Genomic DNA, 24,749 nt, shown 5'->3' on the forward strand with positions numbered 1-24,749 from the left:
CCTTATTTACTCTTTTTTTTTATTTAGCCAGGGATTGTATCTAGGGGTGCTTAACCACTTAACCACATCCCCAGCACTTTTTATTTTTGATTTTTATTTTGAGACAGGGTCTCACTAAGTTGCTTAGGGCCTTGCTATGATGCTGAGGGTGGGATTAAATTTACAATCCTCCTGCATCAATCTCCCAAACAGCTGGGATTACAGGTATGTACCACTGTGCCTGGCTCAGTAGTGTTTTTTTTTTTTTTTAAAGCTCAATCCCAAATTGATTTATAAGTTTTAAAATATTGAATAATTTTTTCTTTACATGAAAATTTTTTGTTTTAATAAATAAAATTTGACATTTTTACATATGTACACATGAAATATAAATATCATTTGACAAATATAATTTTGCTGTGTTCTTAACATGTTTTCATTACTCTTCAAATTTAGAATAATTGCCCTCTTCTGATGAACTTTTTAACATTTATAGTTTCTTTTGACTTTAATTTTTTTCTCTGAATTCCAGATCAAATAAACTTGGGTAAAACCTGAAATTTTTTATTTACTGTGTGCTTCATAAAACATCATAAAAGATGAATACTATTATTGCTATCACCTTATTTTTGGTTTTGTGAGTTAAGATATGAAAACTCTTAGAGTGATATGGATACATTTAATATGATCCTAAAGGATTGATGTTGAGGCAGGGAAGATGGTGTATTATAGTGAGGCAGCATTTCTTTTTGCTCAGTTAACCAGAACTCAAGCAGTGAAAATACTGCTTAAAGTAAAAAGACTGGAGTGGTGCTCTGCCTTAACTGAACTGGAAACTGTTCAACTCACTAAATGGGTCTAAAAATGGTCACCCTGAGTTTATCAATTATCAGTGGACAGTCAAACCAGGAGCCATCTTGAGTATACACTACAGCTGCGCCAATGGAATGTGGAAACCCATATCTGGGAGTTTATGATTAGGTCTGTGTAAACCTACCTGAGTCAAGTAAAGACTTAACTGAACCTGAAAACCCAGGAAAAATCAGAAACCGAGAGCATTTTGCCATGGTGAACTCAAGTTGAAGTGGCTAGAGAACCCAACTGTTTCCAACCTTTTGACTCCTGTGGTTCATAGGAGCTCACAAGACCATCTACAATAAATCAGGAAGTTGATATGGTGGGTGTCAGGACACTTGACTCTCTACTCACCTGCCTGACTGATCCTTGGCACTGCCTATTCTTGGCATTCACCTGGTTTGGCATCTGTCCAGTCCCCAGCAACCACCCATTCTGGTGCCCTTCCTGTTTCTGGTACCTACTGGGTGTCTGATATAACCCTGTCTGATTGGTTCCTGTGATCCCAACCTGCCTGGGGACTCTGTCCCTCTGCCCCTAGTCTCCTGACCCCCTACACCTGAACTCACACCATGCCCCCACTTGACCTAATAATTTTGCAGCTTGGCAATCTGCCTCATAGCCTGGTCTCACAGGCTGCCAGTTCCCTGCCAGGCCTGCCTGACCAAGCCACCTTCTTTGCCATCTGACCCACAGGCTAATCCACTCAACCCTCCATTTCGCCACCTGACCTGCCCAACCCATCACAGATTGACATCTACCAGAATTTAGAAGTATATTTATTGAACACTGCCAGCAACTCACTACACAATAAAGCCTACTGGGAATCCCTCTAAAACTTAAGCCCTTGCATTTAGGAACTCCAAGCATGGGAACTTTAATCACAGAACCCAATGGGGAGCATACCCTGGGAGTGGAATGGACAGCTCCTCCTATTCCACCCCTTACCAATCACCCAAGAAGGGAAGTTTAGAAGTCTTAAACACCAATTGGCAACTTGGTGAGCAACACAATAAAAAGGAAGGCCATGACAGCCCACATCCCATATTCCGATGCTCAGTTTATACCTCAAGAAAAAAGTTCATTGTTTTGGTGTTTTGTTTTACTTGAATGTGTACTGATTAATTCAAGAACATGAACACACACACATACACACACACACTTTTTTTCTCCTCATTTATATAGTCTTGTTGAAGGTTGTTATTTTTTAAGATTATTTATTTATTTTTTATTGTTTTACAGACTGCACCTTGATTCACCATACACAAATGGGGTACATCATTTTGTCTCCATGGTTGTAAACTATGTAGACTCATACCATTCATGCAATCATATATGTACATTGGGCAATGATGTCTGTCTCATTTCACCATCTTTCATACCCCCTTCTCATTTCCTTCTACACAATCCAAAGTTCTTCCATTCTTCTCTCACTCCCCACCCTCCAAACCCCATTATATATCATTCTCCACTTATCAGGGAAAACTTTCAGCCTTTGGTTTTTTTGGGATTGGTTTATTTCACTTAGCATGATATTCTCCAATTCCATCCATTTATTGTAAATGACATGTTATTATTTTTTATGGCTGAATAATATTCCATTGTGTATATATATCACAGTTTCTTTATCCATTCATCTGTTGAAGGGCATCTAGGTTGGTTCCACAATCTAGCTATTGTGAATTGAGCTGCTATAAGCATTGATGTGACTGTGTTACTGTAGTATGCTAATTTTAAGTTCTTTGGGTATAAACTGAGGAGTGGGATTACTGGGTCAAAAGGTGGATCCATTCCAAGTTTTCTGAGTATTCTCCACACTGCTTTCTAGAGTTGCTGTACCAAATTTCAACTCCACCAGCTATGTAAAAGTGTGCCTTTTTCCCCACATCCATGCCAACATCTATCATTGTTTGTGTTCTTGATAATAGCCATTCTAATTGTGGTAAGATGAAATCATAGAGTTGCTTTAATTTGCATTTCTCCATAGAGATGTTGAACACTTTTTCATATATTTATTAGTCACCTATATGTCTTTTTTTGTAAAGTGTCTGTCCACTTCCTTGACCCATTTATTGATTGGGTTCTTTGTATATTTGGTGTAAAGTTTTGTAAGTTTTTTTATAAATTTTGGAGATAAATGTTCTATCTGCAGTGCATATGGAAAAGATTTTCTCCCATTCTGTAGGCTCTCTCTTCACATTATTAATTATATCCTTTGCTGAGAGAAAGCTCTTTAGTTTGAGTCTATCACATTTATTGATTCTTGCTTTGATTTCTTGTGCTGTGGGAGTCTTCTTGAGGAAGTCTGATCCTAAGCCAACATGATGAAGATTTGGGCCTACTTTGTCTTCTATTAGGTGCAGGATCTTCGGTCTAATTCCTAGGTCCTCGGTCCATTTTGAGTTGAGTTTTGTGCAGGGTGAGAGATAGAAGTTTAATTTCATTTTACTTCCTATGGATTCCCAGTTTTTCCAGCACCATTTGTTGAAGAGGCTATCTTTTCTCCATTGTATATTTTTGGCTCCTTTGTCTAGTATGAGGTCACTTTATGTGCATTCATCTCTGTGTCTTCTCTTCTGTACCATTGGTCTGGCTGTCTATTTTGGTGCCCATACCATGCCGTTGTTGTTACTATTGCTCTGTAATATAGTTTAATGTCTGGTATTGTGATACCTCTTGCTTCACTATTTCTGCTCAGGATTGTTTTGGCTATTCAAGGTCTCTTGCTCTTCCAGCTGAAATTCATGATTTCTTTCTCTATTTCTATGAGGAATATCTTTGGGACTTTAATTGGAATTGCATTGAATCTGTATAGAGCCTTTGGTAGAATGGCCATTTTGACAATGTTAATTCTGCCTATCCAAGAACATGGGAGATCTTTCCATCTTCTAAGGTTTTCTTCAATTTCTTTCTTTAGTGTTATGTAGTTTTCATTGTAGAGATTTTTCACCTCTTTTATTAGATTAATTCCCAAGTATTCTATTTTTTTGAGGCTATTGTGAATGGAGTGGTTTTCCTAATTTCTCTTTCAGAGGTTTTATTACTTATGAATAGAAATGTACTAGATTTATGCATATTGATTTTATATCCTGCTACTATACTGAATTTATTTATTAGTTCTAGAGATTTTCTAGTGGAGTTTTTTGGATCCTCTAAGTATAGAATCATGTCATCCACAAATAGTGACAGCTTAAGTTTGTCTTTTTCTATTTGTATCCCTTTGATTTCTTTGGCCCATCTAATTGCTGTGGCTAGTGTTTCAAGGACAAAGTTGAATAGAAATGGTGAAAGAAGGCATCCCTGTCTTGTTCCAGCTTTTAGAGGGAATGCTTTCAGTTTTTCTTCATTAAGAATGATGTTGAGGGGCTGGGGAGATAGCAAGCACAAGGCCTTCGGTTTGATTCCCCCCCCAAAAGAAAAAAAAAAAAAAAAGAATGATGTTGACCATGGGTTTAGCATAGATAGCCTTTACAATGATGAGGTATGTTCCCACTATTTCTATTTTTTCTAGAGTTTTAAGCATGAAGTGGTGCTGTATTTTATCAAACAATTTCTCAACATCTATTGAAATAATCTTGTGATTCTCAACTTTAAGTCTATTGATGTGATGAATTATATTTATTGATTTCTGAATGTTGAACCAACCTTGCATCCCTGGGATAAACCCCACTTGATCATGGTGCATTATCTTTTTAATATATTTTTGTTTGTGATTTGCCAGTACATTGTTAAGAATTTTTGCATCTATGTTCATCAGGGATATGGTCTAAAGTTTTCTTTCCTTGATGAGTCTTTGTTAGGTTATGGTATAGAGTGATACTAGCCTCATAGAGTGAATTTGAAAGGGTTCCCTCCTTTTCTATTTCCTGGGATATTTGAGGAGTATTGGTATTAGTTCTTCTTTAAATGTCTTGTAGAATTTGGCTATAAATTTATCTGGTCCTGGACTTTTCTTTCTTGGCAGTCTGTTGATAGCTTCTTCTATTTTGGTGCTTGAAATTGATGTGTTTAAATTGTGCACATCTTCCTGATTCAGTTTGGGAGGATCATATGTCTCTAAAAATTGGCCAATATCTTTGATATTTTCTCTTTTCTTGGAGTATATATTTTCAAAGTAGCTTCTAATTATGTTATGTATTTCAATGGTGTCTCATGATTTTTCCTTTTTCATCATGAATTCTAGTAATTTGAGTTTTCTCCTCTTACAAGTGTGGTTTGTGGCTTATCAACTTTTTTTACTTTTTCAAGAAACCAACTTTTAGTTTTCTCAATTCTTGAATTGTTTCTCTTGTTCCAATTTCATTAATTTCAGCTCTGATTTTAATTATTTCTGTCTTCTACTAATTTTGGTGTTGATCTGTTCTTTTTATAGGACTTTGAGATGTAATGTTAGGTCATTTAGCTGTTGACTTTTTACATTTTTAATGTTTGAGCTCAATGCAATGAATTTTCCTCTTAGTACTGCATTCAGAGTGTACCAGAGATTTTGATATGTTGTGTCATTGTTCTCATTTACCTCTAAGAATTTTTAAATTTCTTCTCTGATGTCTTCAGTTTTCATAGCATCATTCAATAGCATATTATTTATTCTCCAGGTATATGAGTAGTTTTTGTTTTATTTTATCATTCATTTTTTCACACCACTATCCTTGATGGACATAGATGCAAAAAATTCTTAATAAAATACGGGCAGAAATTTGGGTGCATTGGCACATGCCTGTAATCCAGTGGCTTGGGAGACTGAGGCAGGAGGATTGTGAGTTCAAAGCCAGTCTCAGCAAAAGTGAGGTGCTAAGAAACTGAGTTAACCCTATTTCAGTAAAATACAAAATGTGGTTGGGTATGTGTCTCAGTGGTTAAGTGCCCCTGGGTTCAATTTCTGGTACCCAAAAAGAAAAATGCAATTATAATAACAGATTAAATAGATATTTCACCATGGTCAACTGGGTTTTATCACAGGAATGAAAAGTTGGTTCAACATTTAAAAGTCAATAAATCTAACATATCATAAATAAAAGACAAGAACCACATAATTATCTCTATAGATGCAGAAAAGACATTCGCCAATTTACAACATCTGCTCATGTTTAGAACACTGAAAAAACTAGGGATAGAATGAATTTACCTCACCATTATAAAATCTATATATGACAAACCCAAGGTCATCTTTATTCTAATCAGAGAAACTGAAATTTTTCCCTTTAAAAACAGGAACAAGAGAAGGATCACTTCTATTTATCACTTCTATTCAATATACTCCTTCAAATTTTAGCCAGAGGAACAGAAAGAAATAAAGGAATACAAATAGGAAAAGAAAAGCTCAAACTATCTCTTTTTGCAAATAACATAATTCTGTATGTAGAAGTCCCAAAAACCTCCACCAACAAACTACTAGAATTCATGAATAAATTTAGAAAAGTAGCAGGATACAAAATTAATACCTATAAGTTGATTGCATTTCTATACACCAATGGTTAATCAGCTTTAAGAGAAATTAGAAAAACTATATAATTCACAGTAGTCTCCAAAAGATGAAAAATTTAGAACCCAACCTAATTACAATGACCACACTATCAACAGTGCTTTACAGATTCAAGAAAATCCTCATCAAAATTTCTGTGATGGGGGCTGGAGATAGCTCAGTTGGTAGAATGCTTGCCTTTTAAGCACAAGGCCCTGAGTTCAATCCCCAGCACTGCAAAGAAAGAAAAAAATTCTATGATGTCTTCATTGAAAAGAGGAAGTCATGAAAATTTATTAGTAAAAATAAGAGGCTCAGAATAGCTAAAGACATTCTTGGCAAGGAGTAGAAAGCCTGAAACATCACGATACCAGACCTTAGATTATACTGCAAAGCTATAGTAACAAAAAAATAGCATAGTATTGGCACAAAAGTAGGCAAAAAGGCCAATGAAACAGAATAGAAGACACAGAAAAACCCACATAAATACAGTTACCTCATGTTAAACAAAGGTGCTAAAATGCACACTGGAGAAAACATAGCCTCTTCAACAAATGTTGCTGGGAAAAATGGAAGTCCACATGTAATAGAATAAAAATTAATTCCTATTTCTCACCCTGCACAAAAATCAACTCTCAGTAGATCAAAGACCTAGAAATTTTACCAGAAGCCCTGTACCTGTTAGAAGAAAAGGTAGACCCAGAATTCCAACACATTGGCACAGGAACTGCTTTCTTCACAGCAGAAGAAACAATCAATAGCATGAAGAGAGAAACTACAGAGTGGGAGAAAATCTTTCCCACCTGCATATGTTGTTAATATCTAGGACAAGCAAAGAATTCAAAAAGCTTAACATCTAAAAACAGAACAAAAAATTAAAAAAAAATTAACAAAGGGGCAAAAGAAACTGAAGAGACCCTTCCCAAAAGAATAAATATGATCAACAAATATGTGATAAAATGTTCAACATCTCTAGATATTAGATAAAAAAATTTAAAACTACACTGAGATTCCATCACACTCCAGACAGAATGGCAAATATCAAGAATACTAATAAAAATATTCATGAGGATGTGGGAAAAAGAAAATGCTCATACATTGTTGGTGGGATTGCAGATTGTTTCAACTTCTCTGGAAAGCAGTATGGAGATTCCTCAAGGAATGGAACCACCATTTAACCGAATTATCCCGCTCCTCAGTATATATCCAAAGGATTTAAAATCAGCATACTACAGTGACACAGTCACATTAATGTTTATAGGAGCACAATTCACAATAGCTAAGTTATGAAACCAAGCTAGGTGCCCTTCAACAGATCTATTGATAAAGAAATTGTGGTACATATACACAATGGAATATTAATCCACCATAAAGAAGAATGACTTTACGACTTTTGCAGGGAAAGGATGGATCTGGAGAATAATATGCCAAGTGAAATAAGGCAATCCCCAAAAATCAAAGGTGGAGTGTTTTTGCTCATTATGTGAGAACTAAACCACATAAAGTGGGGGAGGATAAGAATAGAAGTTTAGTAAAGTAGACAATACTGAACAAAAGGAGGAAGTGGGATAGAATTAGAAAAGACAATAAATCAGGCATAATTTTTCTATGTACACATATAAAAATATCTTAGTGAATTCCATTATCATGCCCACCCACAAGAATAGAATCCTAATTAGAATAAGACATAACCCTTACTTGTATAATTTTATCAAAATGAATTCCACTGCCATGTAGAACTTAGAACCAATATTTTTTTAAAAAAATAACAGTTCTTTGAAAAATCTATGTATGATTATACTCTTATAAATATCATATTATAACATATACATATATTAAAACTTAATTGCATGAATATGTATAATTTTTTTTGGAGGTGCTGGGGATTGAACCCAGGGCCTTGTGCGTGTGAGGCAAGCAATCTACCAAGTGAGCTATATCCCCAGCCCTATAATTTTTATTTTATATTTTGAAAATAAGTTTGAATTAAAAAGAACAAAAATAAAAAAAATAAAATCCAAACAGGATTGTTGTTACTATTTGATATTTTAATAGCATACATGAAATACCACAAATATTTGAACTCAAATTCACTGGTAAATGTTTCCTTTTGTGTTCTATCTTGTTGCATTTCAAAATTTTATCTTATGCCACTGGAATTGAAATCACTAGAGAGCTTGTAACATATTCAGAAAACCCAGCTCCATCCCAGAACTACTAAATCAGATTTTACATTTTAATGAATCTCTGATTCATTGTTATATAATTAAAATTGGAGAATTCCCATTCTTATCATCATAACTTTCTAATATGAGAGCTATATTATAATTTAGGTAGATAATAGTATCTCTGTGTTTAAAAATGTCTTAATAAAGTCATCACCTACATGAGGGTCTTTTTTTAAAATTTATTTTGATTCATTGTACACAAATTGGGTACAACTGTTGTTTCTCTGGTTGTACACAAAGTAGAGGAGCACCATTTGTGTAATCATACACAGGGTAATGAAGTTTGTCTCATTCTGTTATTTTCCTTTACCCCACCCACATGAGGGTCTTTCTAACTCATTCCAAACACTGTGAATGATCATGTGGTCAATGTGCTATTTATTTACCTACTATTATTTCAGGAACTGTTGACATTCAGGGATGTGACTGTTGATTTTACTGAAGAGGAGTGGAAATGTCTGGAGCCTGCTCAGCAAAATTTACATAGAGATGTGATGTTAGAGAACTACAGAAACTTTGTCTTCCTGGGTAAGCATAACTTTCCTTCCAAATTCTCAATAAATTATTACTTAATTTACTTCCCCTTCAGAATATCTTCTGGGAATTTCTCTGTACAAATGAGTTTCATATTTGTGTTTTCAAGAAAAAAAGGGCATATTTGGTACAGATAAAATGTAATGACATTCTATGAGTCTTTAATCTCTCCCTTTCTTGATGTGTTATATATCCTTCACTTTAGATAACTAGTGCATAGAGTAATTCAGTGATGTAAAATATTGTGGCCTACACATAGCAGTGGACACAGTTGAGAGGCCCAAAAGTAAAGAAGGAAGCCAGACTTCAAAATGTTGGTGGAGAAGTTATGTAGCAGAAAAGATTTTTCAGAAGTTTAGGTTTATTTCTCATATCATTGAACATGTACTGCCCTATTTTTATCATGTTTTCTAATTCTTTAGAGTCTCCTATTTTTCTCCAGTAATGTACCAGTTCATTCAAATTAAACACCAAAATACCCCTTTGCTTGAGAATGTCAGCATGATATAAAAGATCTTTCATTATTTGTGGGTCTCTGGGAAATCTGATCACATTTTTGGAGAAATCTAGGTCAAATTATTGTAATCAATTAATATCGTAAAACAATTTCTACAATATTACTTATGTATTTATTCATTAAAATTCCCTTATCAGAAGTCTTTGTGAAAACTTGTAATGAACTTTCTGTGAAATAAAAGTCAAGATTCACAATGAATTCTCTTGGTGCTCTATTGTCACAGTTGCAAATTGTAGTAATGTTAAAGGGTTAGTAAAATAATATATTAATATATCTGTCATTATATATAATTTTGTTTGTTAAATTTTTTTCTTTTGGAGTAGGTTTCATGTTGTAGAGTAAGTTTTCTTACATCACTTAATTCTGTTTTATATTTAATCTATATTTTATAATTAGATGGCAATTTTCACTACTTCACAAATTAGAACAATGTAAGTTGAAATTAAGATATGCATGATCCTTGTTTCTATTGTCAAAATTATATGTGTTTTTATTGTGTAAATATTACACCTTTTAAAATGATTTTTTATTTTATCTGGTTTGGTTTTTCATCCCACCTGTGTACATAGTATTGTAAATTTTCTATATGTTAATGTAATGGGGATAGAATCCAGGGTGCTCTAATAATAAACTACATCCCCAGCCCACTTCTATTTATATTTGGAGAGAGGTTCTCACTAAGTTATTGAGGATGGCCTTGAAATTGTAATCTTTCTACCTCAGAAATCTTAGTAGCTGAATTACATGCCTGTCCTTTATCTACATATTCATGAGTTTGTTCTTATTTATAGGATTAAAACCATAGCCTTTTAAAGTAGCTTTCAAACACTTTTTCAATTCTTTTTATCTATTATGTATTGTTTTAAATTTTTAACTCTGATCAAAACCACAAAAGTTGCTTTCTCTAGCATATCAAATATTGTGTTCAGTAATGTTAATTCAAATTGTTATGTAACATACCTGTAGAAAGTTTACATCTTAAAAATCAGTAAATCAATTCCCGTGTAAATAAAGGTTTATTTCTGCTCCCATCACTTATGCCATTCTCATTTCTGTTCAGAAATCTTTCTGTGTATTTTTGTTTATTTATTTTTGTTTTGTTTAGGTATCTTATATGAGAATTCTGCCATGGTTTTGTTTTTGATAGTGACTTATTTTAGTTAATATAATATACTGTACATTTATATTGATTATAGATTTTTCAAAAATGTATAACTTTTTTAACTTGAAGAATATTCTGTAGATTCTATATTCCAAATTGCCTCATCCACTCATTTCAAGAAATATTTGGTTTGATTCCTCATTTCACCTCTGTTGAATAATACTGTAACAAATATTGATATGCAAATATATCTTAATTTGCTGTGTATGTGAGGGCTTATTACACTCAGAATTCAAATAGAAAGATATGCCTATCTTTCTAGCTTGATGTATTACATATTGAATATTGTGACTTTTAATGTTTTTAAGTGATGAAAGTATACTTTCCCAATTTTGTATTTTGAATATTTTTGAGATATTCATACAATTTTGAGATTCCACAAAATTACTAGACTATGTTTTTCTTTTTGCTTGCAAAAAATACCATTGTGAGTTTGATAGTTATTTACATGGAGTCCCTTGATAACTTTGAAGGTACAAAGGTCTTTTAATTTTATCTTTTGGTGGCCCATGCCTGTAATCCCAGTAGCTCAGGAGGCTGAGGCAGGAGAATCATGGCTTCAAAGCCAGCCTCATCAAAAGTGAGTCACTAAGCAACTCAGTGAGACCCTGTCTCTAAATAAAATACAAAATAGGGCTGGGGTGTGACTTAATGACCTGAGTTTAATCCCCGGTAAAAAAAAATATTGAATTCTGGAACAAGACCATGTTCAAGAATATTTGTGGATTTTTGAGCATCCCTTCTACTTTAATTTCTACCTCTATTCTATAATTTTTACAAAATAATTTAAATATTTTTATACCTAAAATCCTTTGTTTTATTTCTTACCAGTTAGTTTATTCAGTTTAATATTCCATTTGCTATTGAGGACATCTAGTATATAAGTCAAATTGGCTTAAATTATTTGAAATCTTCTGTTTTGTGATAACCATTTTGTTTGACTTTTTCTTTACAGTAAGTTGGAATTGCTGTCTCCTAGTATTATAGCATTGCTTTCTATATATGTATTTACTTTTCTTAAACTTACCTTTTTATATCTGTGAAGTATGATGTGAGTTGAAAATATATATATTCTTATTGAATTATTTGAAGGCAAGGTATTTTCTATCTTTATATAATATTCTACTTTGCCTATTTTCAAAGATTTTTTTAATTTAAAATATGTTTTATCTCATATATCTTTATGTTTTAAACTATTTTCTATAGAGGTTTAGGCCATGCAAACGTATGGAGGAGTATAAGCCTTTAAGTGAACACACTCCTTGGGTGATTAATGCCCTCTGTTTTTCTGACTTAGGAACATTCTGCAATCCCTCTCTCCTTTAGCCTTTATAAAAATATTTGATACTAGTGGACTGTGAGAAGCAAACAAGTTATATGATCTACACATGTGTAAATCTAACTGCACTAATGTAACCTGATATAACTCTGGCTTAGCTAATAAAACAAAACTGGCTCTCCCATGTGGGAACAATTTTGTGCTATATGTCATCCTGTGTGCTTGCCTCTTTACTTGCTTACCTTTACCCTTGCAGCTCATGCCATAAACAGGAACCCTTCTGAATGTATTGATGGGAGAAGGAGTAGCTTGCCACCTGGAATAGGCTTTGACATACATCTTTTATCGACTGGATACAGATCCCACCAGTAAGCTAAGGGAAATTCCTTGTCTGACCCTCAATGTCATCATTGGAGTGAACTTCCTTATTTGCTTTGTAAGGCTAAACATACTGTAAGTGATGCTGATTTTGCAACTTTGCCCTCTGAAATAGATTCTTCCTGTCCATGGTATTTGGAAAGTGGATCCTTAAGACCCAAAATTGGGAAAATATAGGTAAAAAGTCACATGAGCCACTGTGGGCTCCTATACCTGAGTTACAAGTTTGGTATTTGTGTCATGATGCTATCTCAAAAATAGCCTTGACAGTGCTGCCAACATCTCTTGTAGTCTCTATGACTGAAGATTTCCCTCCTGCTCCTCTTGCTCCTCCTTCTCCTCCCCCAGTCTGATCTCATTTTTTTGAATATCTCAGGCAGGCAGCTGCTGAGGGAGAAACTCATACATTGACTGTTCCATTAGATTAAATAATGCTAAATAGCCAGAATATGAACAATTGCTTTTTGCTGTATGTAAATAATTAAGAAGGATAGTGTTGGGGAGTGGAATTAATAGTAATTTTATGCTCAATATGATACAGGGGCTGGGAATGGGTTGTGCCTTTGTTCCCAGTGATTGGAAAGAATTGGTTAAGATGGTTACTTCTCCTGCCCAAAATACAGTGTTTTTACAAGAATACTCTGATTTATCCCATGTTCAAGCTTAGGATAATGCTCAGGAAAATGTTAGTATTTATTATGATGACTCATTTGGCATGGGTCAAAGAGGGACATTGTAACAACAAATTCAATTGCCTGCAGCCACCATTGCCCAAATTAGAACCTTAGTTGTAAAACATGGAGAAAGGATCCCAGACACTCAGGATCCTTCCAAGTCCTTTGTTGTAATTCAGCAAGCCTCAGAGGAGCCTTTTATTAATTTTGTTAACTGATTGATTAAAGCTGTCAAAAGACAAATACACAATTTGGAGTCTGCCAATATTCTGACCACACAATTAACTTACAGAAATGTCAACCAAGATTGAAAAGAAGTGGTGAAATCTCTTTACCATAAAGTGGCTACCATGCTTTCTGATTTAATAAAGGCATGTCAGAATATTGGAACTGAAGCTCATCAAGTGACTTTACTGGCCACTGCTTTAAAATCCCCAATGATAAACTTTGCTACAATTGTAAAAAACATAGCCATCTTCAAAAGATTCATAAGAGAAAAAAAGGGACACAAAAGTGGTCCAATCAAAAATGTCAATCTGTCATAAAGGATTTTATTGGGCTAATCAATACAGATCAAAAACAGACATGTCAGGAAACCTAATTATGGGTCTCCCCCAACCCAGGATAAAAGGACAGGGAACACTTTTCACCTGCAGATGCATATGTCTCCTTCACAAATGTTCTGATTCAAACAGAAGCTCCATCCACAAATCCTTTCATGCCACTTAGAGGGATTTTTGGGATAGATTTGATTACTACTAAGGATGCTCAAATATGTCTCGCTGGGGAAGTTTGTAAAATTGCTACCCAAATTCGAGGACCTCTACCCAAAGATACCTTTGGATTAATTTTGCCCTGCTCCCACAGTATTAAAGAAAGAACATTTATAATTACTGGATTAATTTATTCTGATAATACTGTTATACTATACATTTTGGTTTGGTCTCATATGCCCTTAAATCTCTCCAAAAGATCCTCCATCACTCAGTTAACTGTGATTCCTTATATTACTGCCCAACAACCCCAAAATAAAAGAGAAAATGCAGGATTTGGTTCTACCATCATTGGAACATGTTTACCTATTACTGAAAATGGACAAAAGTTAACCTTGTGTATAAATGAGCAACTATTCACATGGTTACTGGACACCAGTACTTATGTTACAGTTATACTCCTCTCAATGTGATCTTGTGCATGGCCCTTACAAAATGCCACCCCAGTTTGGGGCATAGACTGTCGCACTCCCCGCCCGCAGAGAGACACGACACCTGGTTCTTTTCAGCCTTTTTATTGCGCGCACCCCCTTCCTCTCAGTTCTTTCTTTGTTCTCCCCCTTTGAGGAACTTACACTCCAATATAAACATTACTGTAACCAATCAGCATTTGAGCACGAGGGGAGAGCATGAACAGATACAGGCAGTAAATGCAGACATGCAGTGATCATGCACTGTCCACGAGGGAACTCAACCAATCCCTGGAACTTCCTCAAAATAATGTCAGTTGTTTGTGCAAAAGTTAACTGCTCTGGCTCACTGCCAGGCGCCATCTTAGCCACACCTAGGGCCAGGGGTCCCGGGCACCCCGACAATAGACAATAATGAAGAGGTATCTAAAAGCTGTCTATGGTTGTGACGTTCTGCCCTTTCCAACCCACAGCACATTATTACTCACATACAACAGAACATTGTGGCCGTTCCCTGTCCTGTATGGGGTAGAGACATCTTACACATGTTACAAATGTTTGTTGAATTGCCTTTTTTGTAGGGGCCTCTGTAGTTCTGACTACCTTGCCATTAAAGTGAAATGTCACCACTCCTGTCTGGGTGAAACAATGGCCATTGTTTAAGGAAAAGGTGGCAGCTGCCTAGGCCCTTATTCAAGAGTAGGTACAGTTGGGACATAGTGAACCTTCTACCAGTCCATGGAATATGCCCATTTTTATCATAAAGAAAGAAATCAGGAAAATAAAAATTATTACAAGATTTAAGAGAAATTATACAACCTATGGGGCTCACTTCAATACAGATTGCCTCACCCTAAACTAATCCCTCAGGATTTTTCCTTATATGTAACAGATCTAAAAGACTGTATTTTCCTATTTCTCTCTTTTTACATGCTGTGGAATTGCAAAATTTCTTTCATCAAAATGCTCACTTTTTAACAAAAATCTTTTCAGTTTCCTCTCAACAGGCCCATTTAATCATTAATAATTGCTCTCATTGTACACCATTTTGTTCGCCTACTTGGGAAACTGTAAGCCCTTGAGGTTTACATTCTAATGCCCTTTGGCAGATGAATGTAACTCATTTTCCTCCCTTCCACCTCATTCTTTCTTACATGTTTCTTAGATACATCCTCAGGCCTTATATGGGTCAGTGCACATCATTCAGAAAAGACCTCAGCCTGTCTCTCTCATTTGTTGCTCTGCATTGCAACATGGGTACATCTCATCATTTAAAAACTGACAATGCCTCTGATTATACTTTTAGTGCCTTTGCTGCATTTTATAATCAATGGAATACAATTCCAACCCATGGAATTCCCCACAATCCTACCAGACAGATCTTAGTTGAATGTACACATTGTATGCTTAAAATGTGTCTTTTAAAACAAGCAAAAAAAAAAAAATAGGGACTTAGCCTCACTCATGTTAAAAATTCTTTCAATATTACCTGGTTCAAAATGAATGCTCTTAATGTACAATATGAAGATAATACACATCATTGGTCCTGTGCCTTGGACAGACATTTTTCCCCCTAAGGTACCAATACCAAAGATAAACTATTATAGTTCCAATACCAAAGATAACTGTTGTAAACAGTTGACTTCTGCCCCCTTGTACCCTTGATTACATGGGGGAAAGGATATGCTGCTGTTCTTATTCCTACACATTCTGCCTGGATTCATACCAGGTGTGTGAGTCCTGTCAATCATCATGAGTGGACATCAAGGACTTCACAATCTGATTCTCAATTTTTATTTGATCGTGGATGAAGAGGACCCTGATTCAAAAAGGGAACTTCAATAAGAACAGGAAACCCAAGGAGCCTCCAGACTTCTAATCATCTTGTGACTTGAGGGAATATAAAAAGTTTAAAACACCTGACCAAAATTGTTAGCCCATATGTGTTTAGAATGTACACCAGAAAATTTGGTTACAGTTCTGTTTGCAAAACTTACCCAAAATTCCACAACTATCATGGCTATGATTGTGTTATTTCTCTGTTGTATCTCGGTTGGTGGTGCCACTGTACAGAAAACTGTTTCACTTTGGCTTCTTGTACTCATTATAATATTTGGGTCTGCTTAGTGAAAATTGTTAATTCTTCCAAAATTTGTATCCATCAAGTTATTCTTTTTTTTTATTGTAAACAAATGGGATACATGTTGTTTCTCTGTCTGTACATGGAGTAAAGGCATACCATTTGTGTAATCATAAATTTACATAGGGTAATGTTGTTTGCTTCATTCTGTTATTTTTTCCTTACCCCCACCTCCCCACCCCTCTTATCCCTCTATACAGTCCTTTCTTCCTCCATTCTTGCCACCCTCCTTAAACCTAACCCTAAACCTAACCCTAAACCTAATGCTAACCCCTCCCACCCCCCATTATATGTCATCATCCACTTGTCAGCAAGATCATTCATCCTTTGGTTTTTTGAGATTGGTTTATCTCACTTAGCACGATAATCTCCAATTTCATCCATTTGCCTGCAAATGCCATAATTTTATCATTCTTCATGGCAGAGTAGTATTCCATTATATATATATGCCACAGTTTCTTTATCCATTCATCAAATGAAGGACATCTAGTTTGGTTCCAAAATCTGGCTATGGTGAATTGATCAGCAATGAATTTTGATGTGGCTGTATCTCTGTAGTATGCTGATTTTAAGTCCTTTGGGTATAGGCCAAGGAGTGGGATAGCTGGGTCAAATGGTGGTTCCATTCCCAGCTTTCTGAGGAATCTCCAACTGCTTTCCAGAGTGGCTGCACTAATTTGCAACCCCACCAGCAATGTATGAGAGTACCTTTTTTCCCACATCCTCGCCAACATCTATTGTTGCTTGTGTTCTTGATAATTGCCATTCTAATTGGGGTGAGATGGAATCTTAGGGTAGTTTCTTATTACTAGAGATGTTGAACATGTTTTCATATATCTGTTGATTACTTGTACACCTTCTTCTGTGAAGTGTCTGTTCATTTCCTTAGCGCATTTGTTGATTGGATTATTTGTATTCTCGGTGTAGAATTTTTTATAGATTCTGGAAATTAGCGCTCTATCTGAAGTATGAGTGGCAAAAATATTCTTCCATTCTGTAGGCTCTCTCTTCACATTACTGATAGTTTCCTTTGCTGAGAGAAAACTTTTTAGTTTGAATGTATCCCAGTTGTTGATTCTTGCTTTTATTTCTTGTGCGATGGGAGTCCTGTTAAGGAAGTCTGATCCTAAGCCAAAAAGTTGAAGATTTGGACCCACTTTTTCTTCTATAAGATGCAGGGTCTCTGGTCTGATTCTGAGGACCTTGATACACTTTGAGTTGAGTTTTGTGCAGGGTGAGAGATAGGGGTTTAGTTTCATTCTGTTGCATATGGATTTCCAGTTTTCCCAGCACCATTTGTTGAAGAGGCTATCTTTTCTCCATTGCATATTTTTGGCCCCTTTGTTTAGTATGAGAAAATTGTATTTATTTGGGTTTGTGTCTGTGTTTATTTTGGTACCAATACCATGCTGTTTTTGTTACTATTGATTTGTAGTAGAGTTGAAGATCTGGTATTGTGATACCCCCTGCTTCGCTCTTGCTACTGAGGATGCTTTAGCTATTCTGGGTTTTTTATTCTTCCAGATGAATTTCATAATTGCTTGCTCTATTCTGTAAGGTATATCATTGGGATTTTAATTGGAATTGCATTGAATCTGTATAGCACTTTTGGTAGTAGGGCCATTTTGACAATATTAATTCTGCCTATCCAAGAACATGGGAGATCTTTCCATCTTCTAAGGTTTTCTTTAATTTCTTTCTTTAGTGTTCTGTAGTTCTCATTGTAGAGGTCTTTCACCTCTATTGTGAGATTGGTTCCCAGGTATTTTATTTTTTTTGATGCTATTGTGAGTGGGGTACTTTTCCTAATTTCTCTTTCTGAAGATTCATCACTTATGTATAAAAATGCATTGAATTTATGATCATTGATCTTGTAACCTGCTACTTTACTGAATTCACTTATGAGTTCTAAAAGTTGTCTGGTGGAATTTCCAGGTTCCTCTAAATATATAATCATGTCATCAGCGAACAGGAATAGTTTGAGTTCTTCTTTTCCAATTCGTATCCCTTTAATTTCTTTGGTCTGTCTAATTGCTCTGGCTAGAATTTCAAGGACGATGTTGAATAGAAGTGGTGAAAGAGGGCATCCCTGCCTTGTCCCAGTTTTTAGGGGGAATGCTCAGTTTTTCACCATTTAGAATGATATTGGCCATGGGCTTAGCATAGATGGCCTTTACAATGTTAAGGAATGTTCCCACTACCCCAATTTTTTCTAGTGTTTTGAGCATGAAGGGATGCTGTATTTTATTGAGTGCTTTTTCCTGCATCTATCAAAATAATCATGTGATTCTTAACTTTAAGTCTGTTGATATGGTGAATGACATTTATTGATTTCTGGATGTTGAACCAACCTTGCATCCCTGGGATAAAACCCACTTGATTGTGGTACACTATCTTTTTAATGTATTTTTTATGCGATTTGCTAAAATTTTGTTGAGAATTTTTGTGTCGATGTTCATTAAGGATATTGGTCTGAAATTTCCTTTCCTCGATGTGTCTCTGTCTGGTTTAGGTATCATGGTGATACTGGCTTCATAGAACGAGTTTGGGAGGGTTCCCTCCTCTTCTATTTCATGGAATACTTTGAGGAGTATTGGGATGAACTCTTCTTTAAAGGTTTTGTAGAACTCAGCTGAGAACCCATCTGGTCCCGGACTTTTCTTTGTTGGTAGGCTTTTGATGTCCTCTTCTATTTCATTGCTTGAAATTGATTTATTTAAGTTGTGTATATCCTCCTGCTTCAGTTTAGGTAATTCATATGTCTCTAGAAACTTTTTGGTGTCTTCGAGGTTTTCTGTTTTGTTGGAATATCGATTTTCAAAATAGCTTCTAATTATGTTTTGTATTTCACTCATGGCTGTTGTGATATTTCCTTGTTCATTCTGAATTTTGGTAATTTGGGTTTTCTCCCTCTTTCTCTTTGTTAATGTGGCTAAGGGTTTGTCAATTTTGTTTACTTTTCCATAGAACCAACTATTTATTTTGTTAATTTTTCCGATTGTTTCTTTTGTTTCAATTTTGTTGATTTCGGCTCTGATTTTAACTATTTCCTGTCTTCTACTATATTTGGTGTTAGTCAGCTCTTCTTTTTCTAAGGCTTTGAGCTGAAGTGTTAAGTCGCTTATTTGTTGATTTCTACTTCTTTTGTTGAATGCACCCCATGAAATAAATCTTTCTCTAAGTACTGCTTTCATAGTGTCCCAGAGATTTTGATATGATGTATCTTTGTTCTCGTTTAATTCGAAGAATTTTTTAATTTCCTTCTTGATGTCTTCTGTTATCCATTCATCATATAATAGTGTATTATTTAATCTCCAGGTATTGGAGAAGTTTCTGTTTTTTAGTCTGTCATTTATTTCCAATTTCAATCCATTATGATCTGATAGAATACAAGGTAGTATCTCTATTTTCTTGTATTTGCTAACAGTAGCTTTGTGGCATAAAATATGGTCTATTTTAGAGAAAGATCCATGTACTGCTGAGAAGAAAGTGTATTCGCTCTTTGTTGGATGGTATATTCTCTATATGTCGGTTAAGTCTAAATTGTTGATTGTGGTATTGAGATCTATGGTTTCTTTATTCAATTTTTATTTGGAGTATCTATCCAGTGGTGAGAGAGGTGTGTTAAAATCGCCTAGTATTATTGTGTTGTGGTCTGTTTGTTTTCTTGAATTAAGAAGGATTTGTTTGATGTACATGGATGAGCCAATGTTCAGGGCATAGATATTTATGATTGTTATGTCTTGCTGATTTATGCTTCCCTTAAGCACTATGTAATGTCCTTCTTTATCCCTTCTGACTAGTTTTGGCTTGAAGTCCACATTATCTGAAATGAGGATGGGTACTCCAGCTCTTTTCCTGTGTCCAGGTGCATGGTATGTTTTTTCCCATCCTTTCACCTTTAGTCTATGTGTATCTCTTTCTATGAGATGAGTCTCTTGCATGCAGCATATTGTTGGATTTTTCTTTTTAATCCAATCTGCCAGTCTATGTCTTTTGATTGATGAATTCAGGCCATTAACATTGAGGGATATTATTGTGATATGATTTGTATTCCCAGTCATTTGATTCATTTTTGTTTTTTGACATGATTTGGTTTCTCCTTTATTTGGCTCTTCCTTTAGGCTAGTTCCTCCCATTGCTGATTTGCATCATTGTTTTTCATCTCTTCCTCATGGAATATTTTGCTGAGAATGTTCTGTAATGCCGGCTTTCTTTTTGTAAATTCCTTTAGCTTTTGTTTATCATGGAAGGATCTTATTTTGTTGTCAAATCTGAAAGTAAGTTTTGCTGGGCATAAGATTCTTGGTTGGCATCCGTTTTCTTTCAGGGCTTGGTAAATGTTGTTCCAGGACCTTCTAGCTTTTAGGATCTGAATTGAAAAATCTGCTGAAATTTTTATTGGTTTCCTCCTGAATGTAATTTGATTCTTTTCTCTCGTGGTCTTTAAAATTCTGTCTTTATTTTGTATGTTAGGTATTTTCATAATAATGTGCCTTGGTGTGGGTCTGTTGTAATTTTGTGCATTTGGAGTCCTACAATCCTCTCATACATGGTTTTCCATTTCATTCTTCAGATTTGGGAAATTTTCTTGAATAGATTGTTCATTCCTTTGGTGTGTTTCTCTAAGCCTTCCTCAATCTCAATAATTCTTAAATTTGACCTTTTTATGATATCCCATAATTCTTATAGATTCTGTTCATGATTTCTTACCATCTTCTCTGTTTGGTCAACTTTGTTTTAAAGATTAAATATTTTGTCTTCAATGTCTGAGGTTTTGTCTTCCAGGTGTTCTATCCTATTGGTTATGCTTTCTATGGAGCTTTTAACTTGGTTTATTGTTTCCTCCATTTTGAGGATTTCTGTTTGTTTGTTTGTTTTTTTCAGTATCCCTAACTCTTTATTGAAATGATCTCTTGCTTCCCGTATTTGCTCTTTTAACTGTTGATTGGTGTGATCTCTTAATGCCTGCATTTGCTCTTTCATCTCCTTCAATGCCTGCATTTGCTCTTTCATCTCCTCATTTGCTTCCCTGATTGTTTTAATTATGTACATTCTGAACTCCCATTCCGACATTTCTTCTGCTGTGCTTTCATTAGGTTTTATTGATATAGCATCTAGGTTTGTTTGGGACATTTTCTTCCCTTGTTTTCTGATATTGTTCAGATATCAGTGGGATTCTGAGATATTGTAGATTTCTTCTATTGGCTTATAGTGTCTCTGTATATTTCCACTATATCACCTCCCAGCCCTCAGTAGCCTGAAGTCTTGGAGGAACTTGATAATGCAGTGCTTGTGAAGAACCCTAGCCTGCTACTAGTTCCGGGGCTTGGAGCTGGCTCTTTGTAGAAAGGCTCTCACTGGGCGGTCTGCTCTGTGAAGCTGGCCGTGAAAGGAGCCTGCCTGCCGGAGGGGCAGGGCTACTTGGGGAAGTCCCTGGCTGCCTTGTCCAGGTCCCTGAAGCTGCCTGCAGGCCGGAGCTGGCCTCTGGCTCTGGGACTCGGAGCTGTTTCTGTGCAGAACGGCTCTCACTGGGGGGCCTGCTCTGAGAGAAGCTGGCAGTGGAAGGAGCCCAACGCTGGACGGAGCAGGGCTACCTGGGGGATACTCTAGCTCCCCTTCCCTGCTCTGATTGCCACCCCTGTCCGGGCCTGCCGCCCGGGCCAAGTTTCACCCGGTGCAGAAGACTCACCCCATGACTATTTTAGTCTGAGTCTCTCAATGCCTCCCCTTTTTGAATCCTGGGTTCTGGAGCGACAGGAGATGCAGTCACCCTCTAGTCCACCATCTTGGATCGCCCATTCCAAGCTTTCTGAGGAATCTCCACACTGCTTTCCAGAGTGGCAGCACTAATTTGCAACCCCACCAGCAATGTATGAGTGTACCTTTTTTCCCCACATCCTCGCCACCATCTATTGTTGCTTGTGTTCTTGATAATTGCCATTCTAATTGGGGTGAGATGGAATCTTAGGGTAGTTTTGATTTACATTTCTCTTATTACTAGAGATGGTGAACATTTTTTCATATATCTGTTGATTGCTTGTACATCTTCTGTGAAGTGTCTGTTCATTTCCTTAGCCTATTTGTTGTTTGGATTATTTGTATTCTTGGTGTAGAGTTTTTTGAGTTCTTTATAGATTCTGGAAATTAGCGCTCTATCTGATGTATGAGTGGCAAAGATTTTCTACCACTCTGTAGGCTTTCTCATCACATTACTGACAGTTTCCTTTGCTGAGAGAAAGCTTTTTAGTTTGAATGTATCCCAGTTGTTGATTCTTGCTTTTATTTCTTGTACTATGGGAGTCCTGTTAAGGAAGTCTGATCCAAAGCGCACAAGTTGAAAATTTGGATTTACTTTTTCTTCTATAAGATGCAGGGTCTCTGGTCTGATTCCGAGGTCCTTGATCCATTTTTAGTTGAGTTTTGTGCAGGGTGAGAGATAGAGGTTTAATTTCATTCTGTTGCATATGGATTTCCATTTTTCCCAGCACCATTTGTTGAAGAGGCTATCTTTTCTCCATTGCATATTTTTGGCCCCTTTGTCTAGTATGAGAAAATTGTATTTATTTGGGTTTTTGTCCGTGTCCTCTATTCTTTACCATTGATCTACCTGTCTATTTTGGTACCAATACCATGCCATTTTTGTTATTATTGCTTTGTAGTAGAGTTGAAGATCCGGTATTGTGATACCCTCTGCTTCACTGTTTCTGCTAAGGATTGCTTTAGCTATTGTGGGTTTCTTATTCTTCCTGATGAATTTCATAATTTCTTGCTCCATTTCTGTAAGGTACGTCATTGGGATTTTAATTGGAATTGCATTGTTTCTGTATAGCACTTTTGGTAGTATGGCCATTTTGACAATATCCAAGAACAGGGGAGATCTTTGCATCTTCTGAGGTTTTCTTTAATTTCTTTCTTTAGTGTTCTGTAGTTCACATTGTAGAGGTCTTTCACCTGTTTTGTGAGATTGATTCCCAAGTATTTTATTTTTTTTGAGTCTATTGTGAATGTGTATTCTTGATAATAGAGTTGCTATTGATTATTTGCTATTGTTATATCATAAGCGATGCCATGAATGTAATAATATGTGTTGGTTCAATTTAACTCATAATGGTAACCCCATTCAGAAAAAAAATAGGATAATTTTAAAGACATTGTAAAGAAGGTGTGGCAAGATGATGGAGCATGATGATGCCATGAATTTAATAATATGTGTTGGTTCAATTTAACTCATAATGGTAACTCCATTCAGAAATTAGGATAATTTTAAAGACATTGTAAAGAAGGTGCAGCAAGATGATGGAGGCTGAGATTTATTAGAGTGTTAACCTCTTTACTACCAAATTTTACATGGATTAAGCAACTTTTCATTGGCGGATGTTTACTGGTACTTGCCTTATTTTGCTGTGCTTGTTTTGCCATTGTCTGCCTTACTTTCTCCCACCACCCTCCTTAAACAAAAGACAAATCATGTCTATTCAAAAGGCCATACAATACAAAAAAGGGGAATTGTAGAGGTTCAGGCCACAGAAAAGTAGAGAGGAGAAAAAACATTTGAGTGAGCACACTCCTCGGTAATAAAGGCCTTCTGTTTTTCTGACTTAGGAACATTCTGCAACTTCTCACTCTAGCCATTATAAAAAACATTTGGTACTAGTGGATCTGAGAAACAAATAAGTTATATGATCTGCACATATGCAAAACTAACTGCACTATTGTAACCTGATATAACCTTGGAGTATCTAATAAAACAAAGCTGGTTTTCCCACATGGGAGCCATTTCATGCTGTAAGCTGTCCTGTGTGCTTGCCTCTCAGTCTGCTCACCTTTACCCTTACAGTTTTCCATCTCAAAATTTGACCATGCTATCTTTCTTTTGGCTATTTTTTTATGTTATATGCTTACATTCTTTTCTTTTCATTCTACTTGATTCCTTATATTTAGAGGTCCCTGTAGATTACTTACAGTTGCATTTCTTTTAGATTTATTATTTTTGTTTTAAAATTTTTATTTGTGCTTTTTTACATATACATGACAGCAGAATGTATTTTGACATATTTTACATACATAGAATATAACTTTCCATTCTGTGGTTGTACACAATGTGGAGTTACACTGGTCGTGTAGTCATATATCAACATAAGAAATTTATGTCTGATTCATTCTATCTTATTTCCATTTTTTCCTCCCTTTCCTTTATTCTCGTTTGTCTGATCCAATGAACTTCTATTCTTTCCTTCCCCACCTTATTGTATGTTTGCCTCCACATATCAGAGAGAACATTCAACCTTTTGAAGTAATATTTTACTACCTCTACATTTAGCATACACTGAGGATTTCTAAACATCCAGATAGACTA

The 24,749-nt window shown here is 35.7% G+C and overlaps 1 protein-coding gene across 3 annotated transcripts in view; it reads left to right on the forward strand.

The window, feature by feature from the left end:
- LOC124971027 (zinc finger protein 260-like) overlaps nt 1–24,749 on the forward strand; it is a 76,572-nt gene that overhangs the window by 43,147 nt on the left and 8,676 nt on the right. Inside the window, exons 1-2 of one of the 3 annotated variants that reach the window (XM_047534712.1) lie at nt 8,931–9,051; nt 20,194–20,265. Coding sequence is in view for 1 of the 3 variants with exons in the window: in XM_047534711.1 (XP_047390667.1) it covers nt 8,925–9,051 (127 nt within the window). In the remaining 2 variants the exon portion in view is untranslated. Of the gene's footprint in view, nt 1–8,924; nt 9,052–12,347; nt 12,384–20,193; nt 20,266–24,749 lie in introns of those variants that run through there. The other 2 variants (XM_047534711.1, XM_047534713.1) reach the window with 2 other exon arrangements.

Source organism: Sciurus carolinensis, chromosome 19 (assembly GCF_902686445.1).
Source record: "Sciurus carolinensis chromosome 19, mSciCar1.2, whole genome shotgun sequence".
Classification (NCBI taxonomy): Eukaryota; Metazoa; Chordata; class Mammalia; order Rodentia; family Sciuridae; genus Sciurus; species Sciurus carolinensis.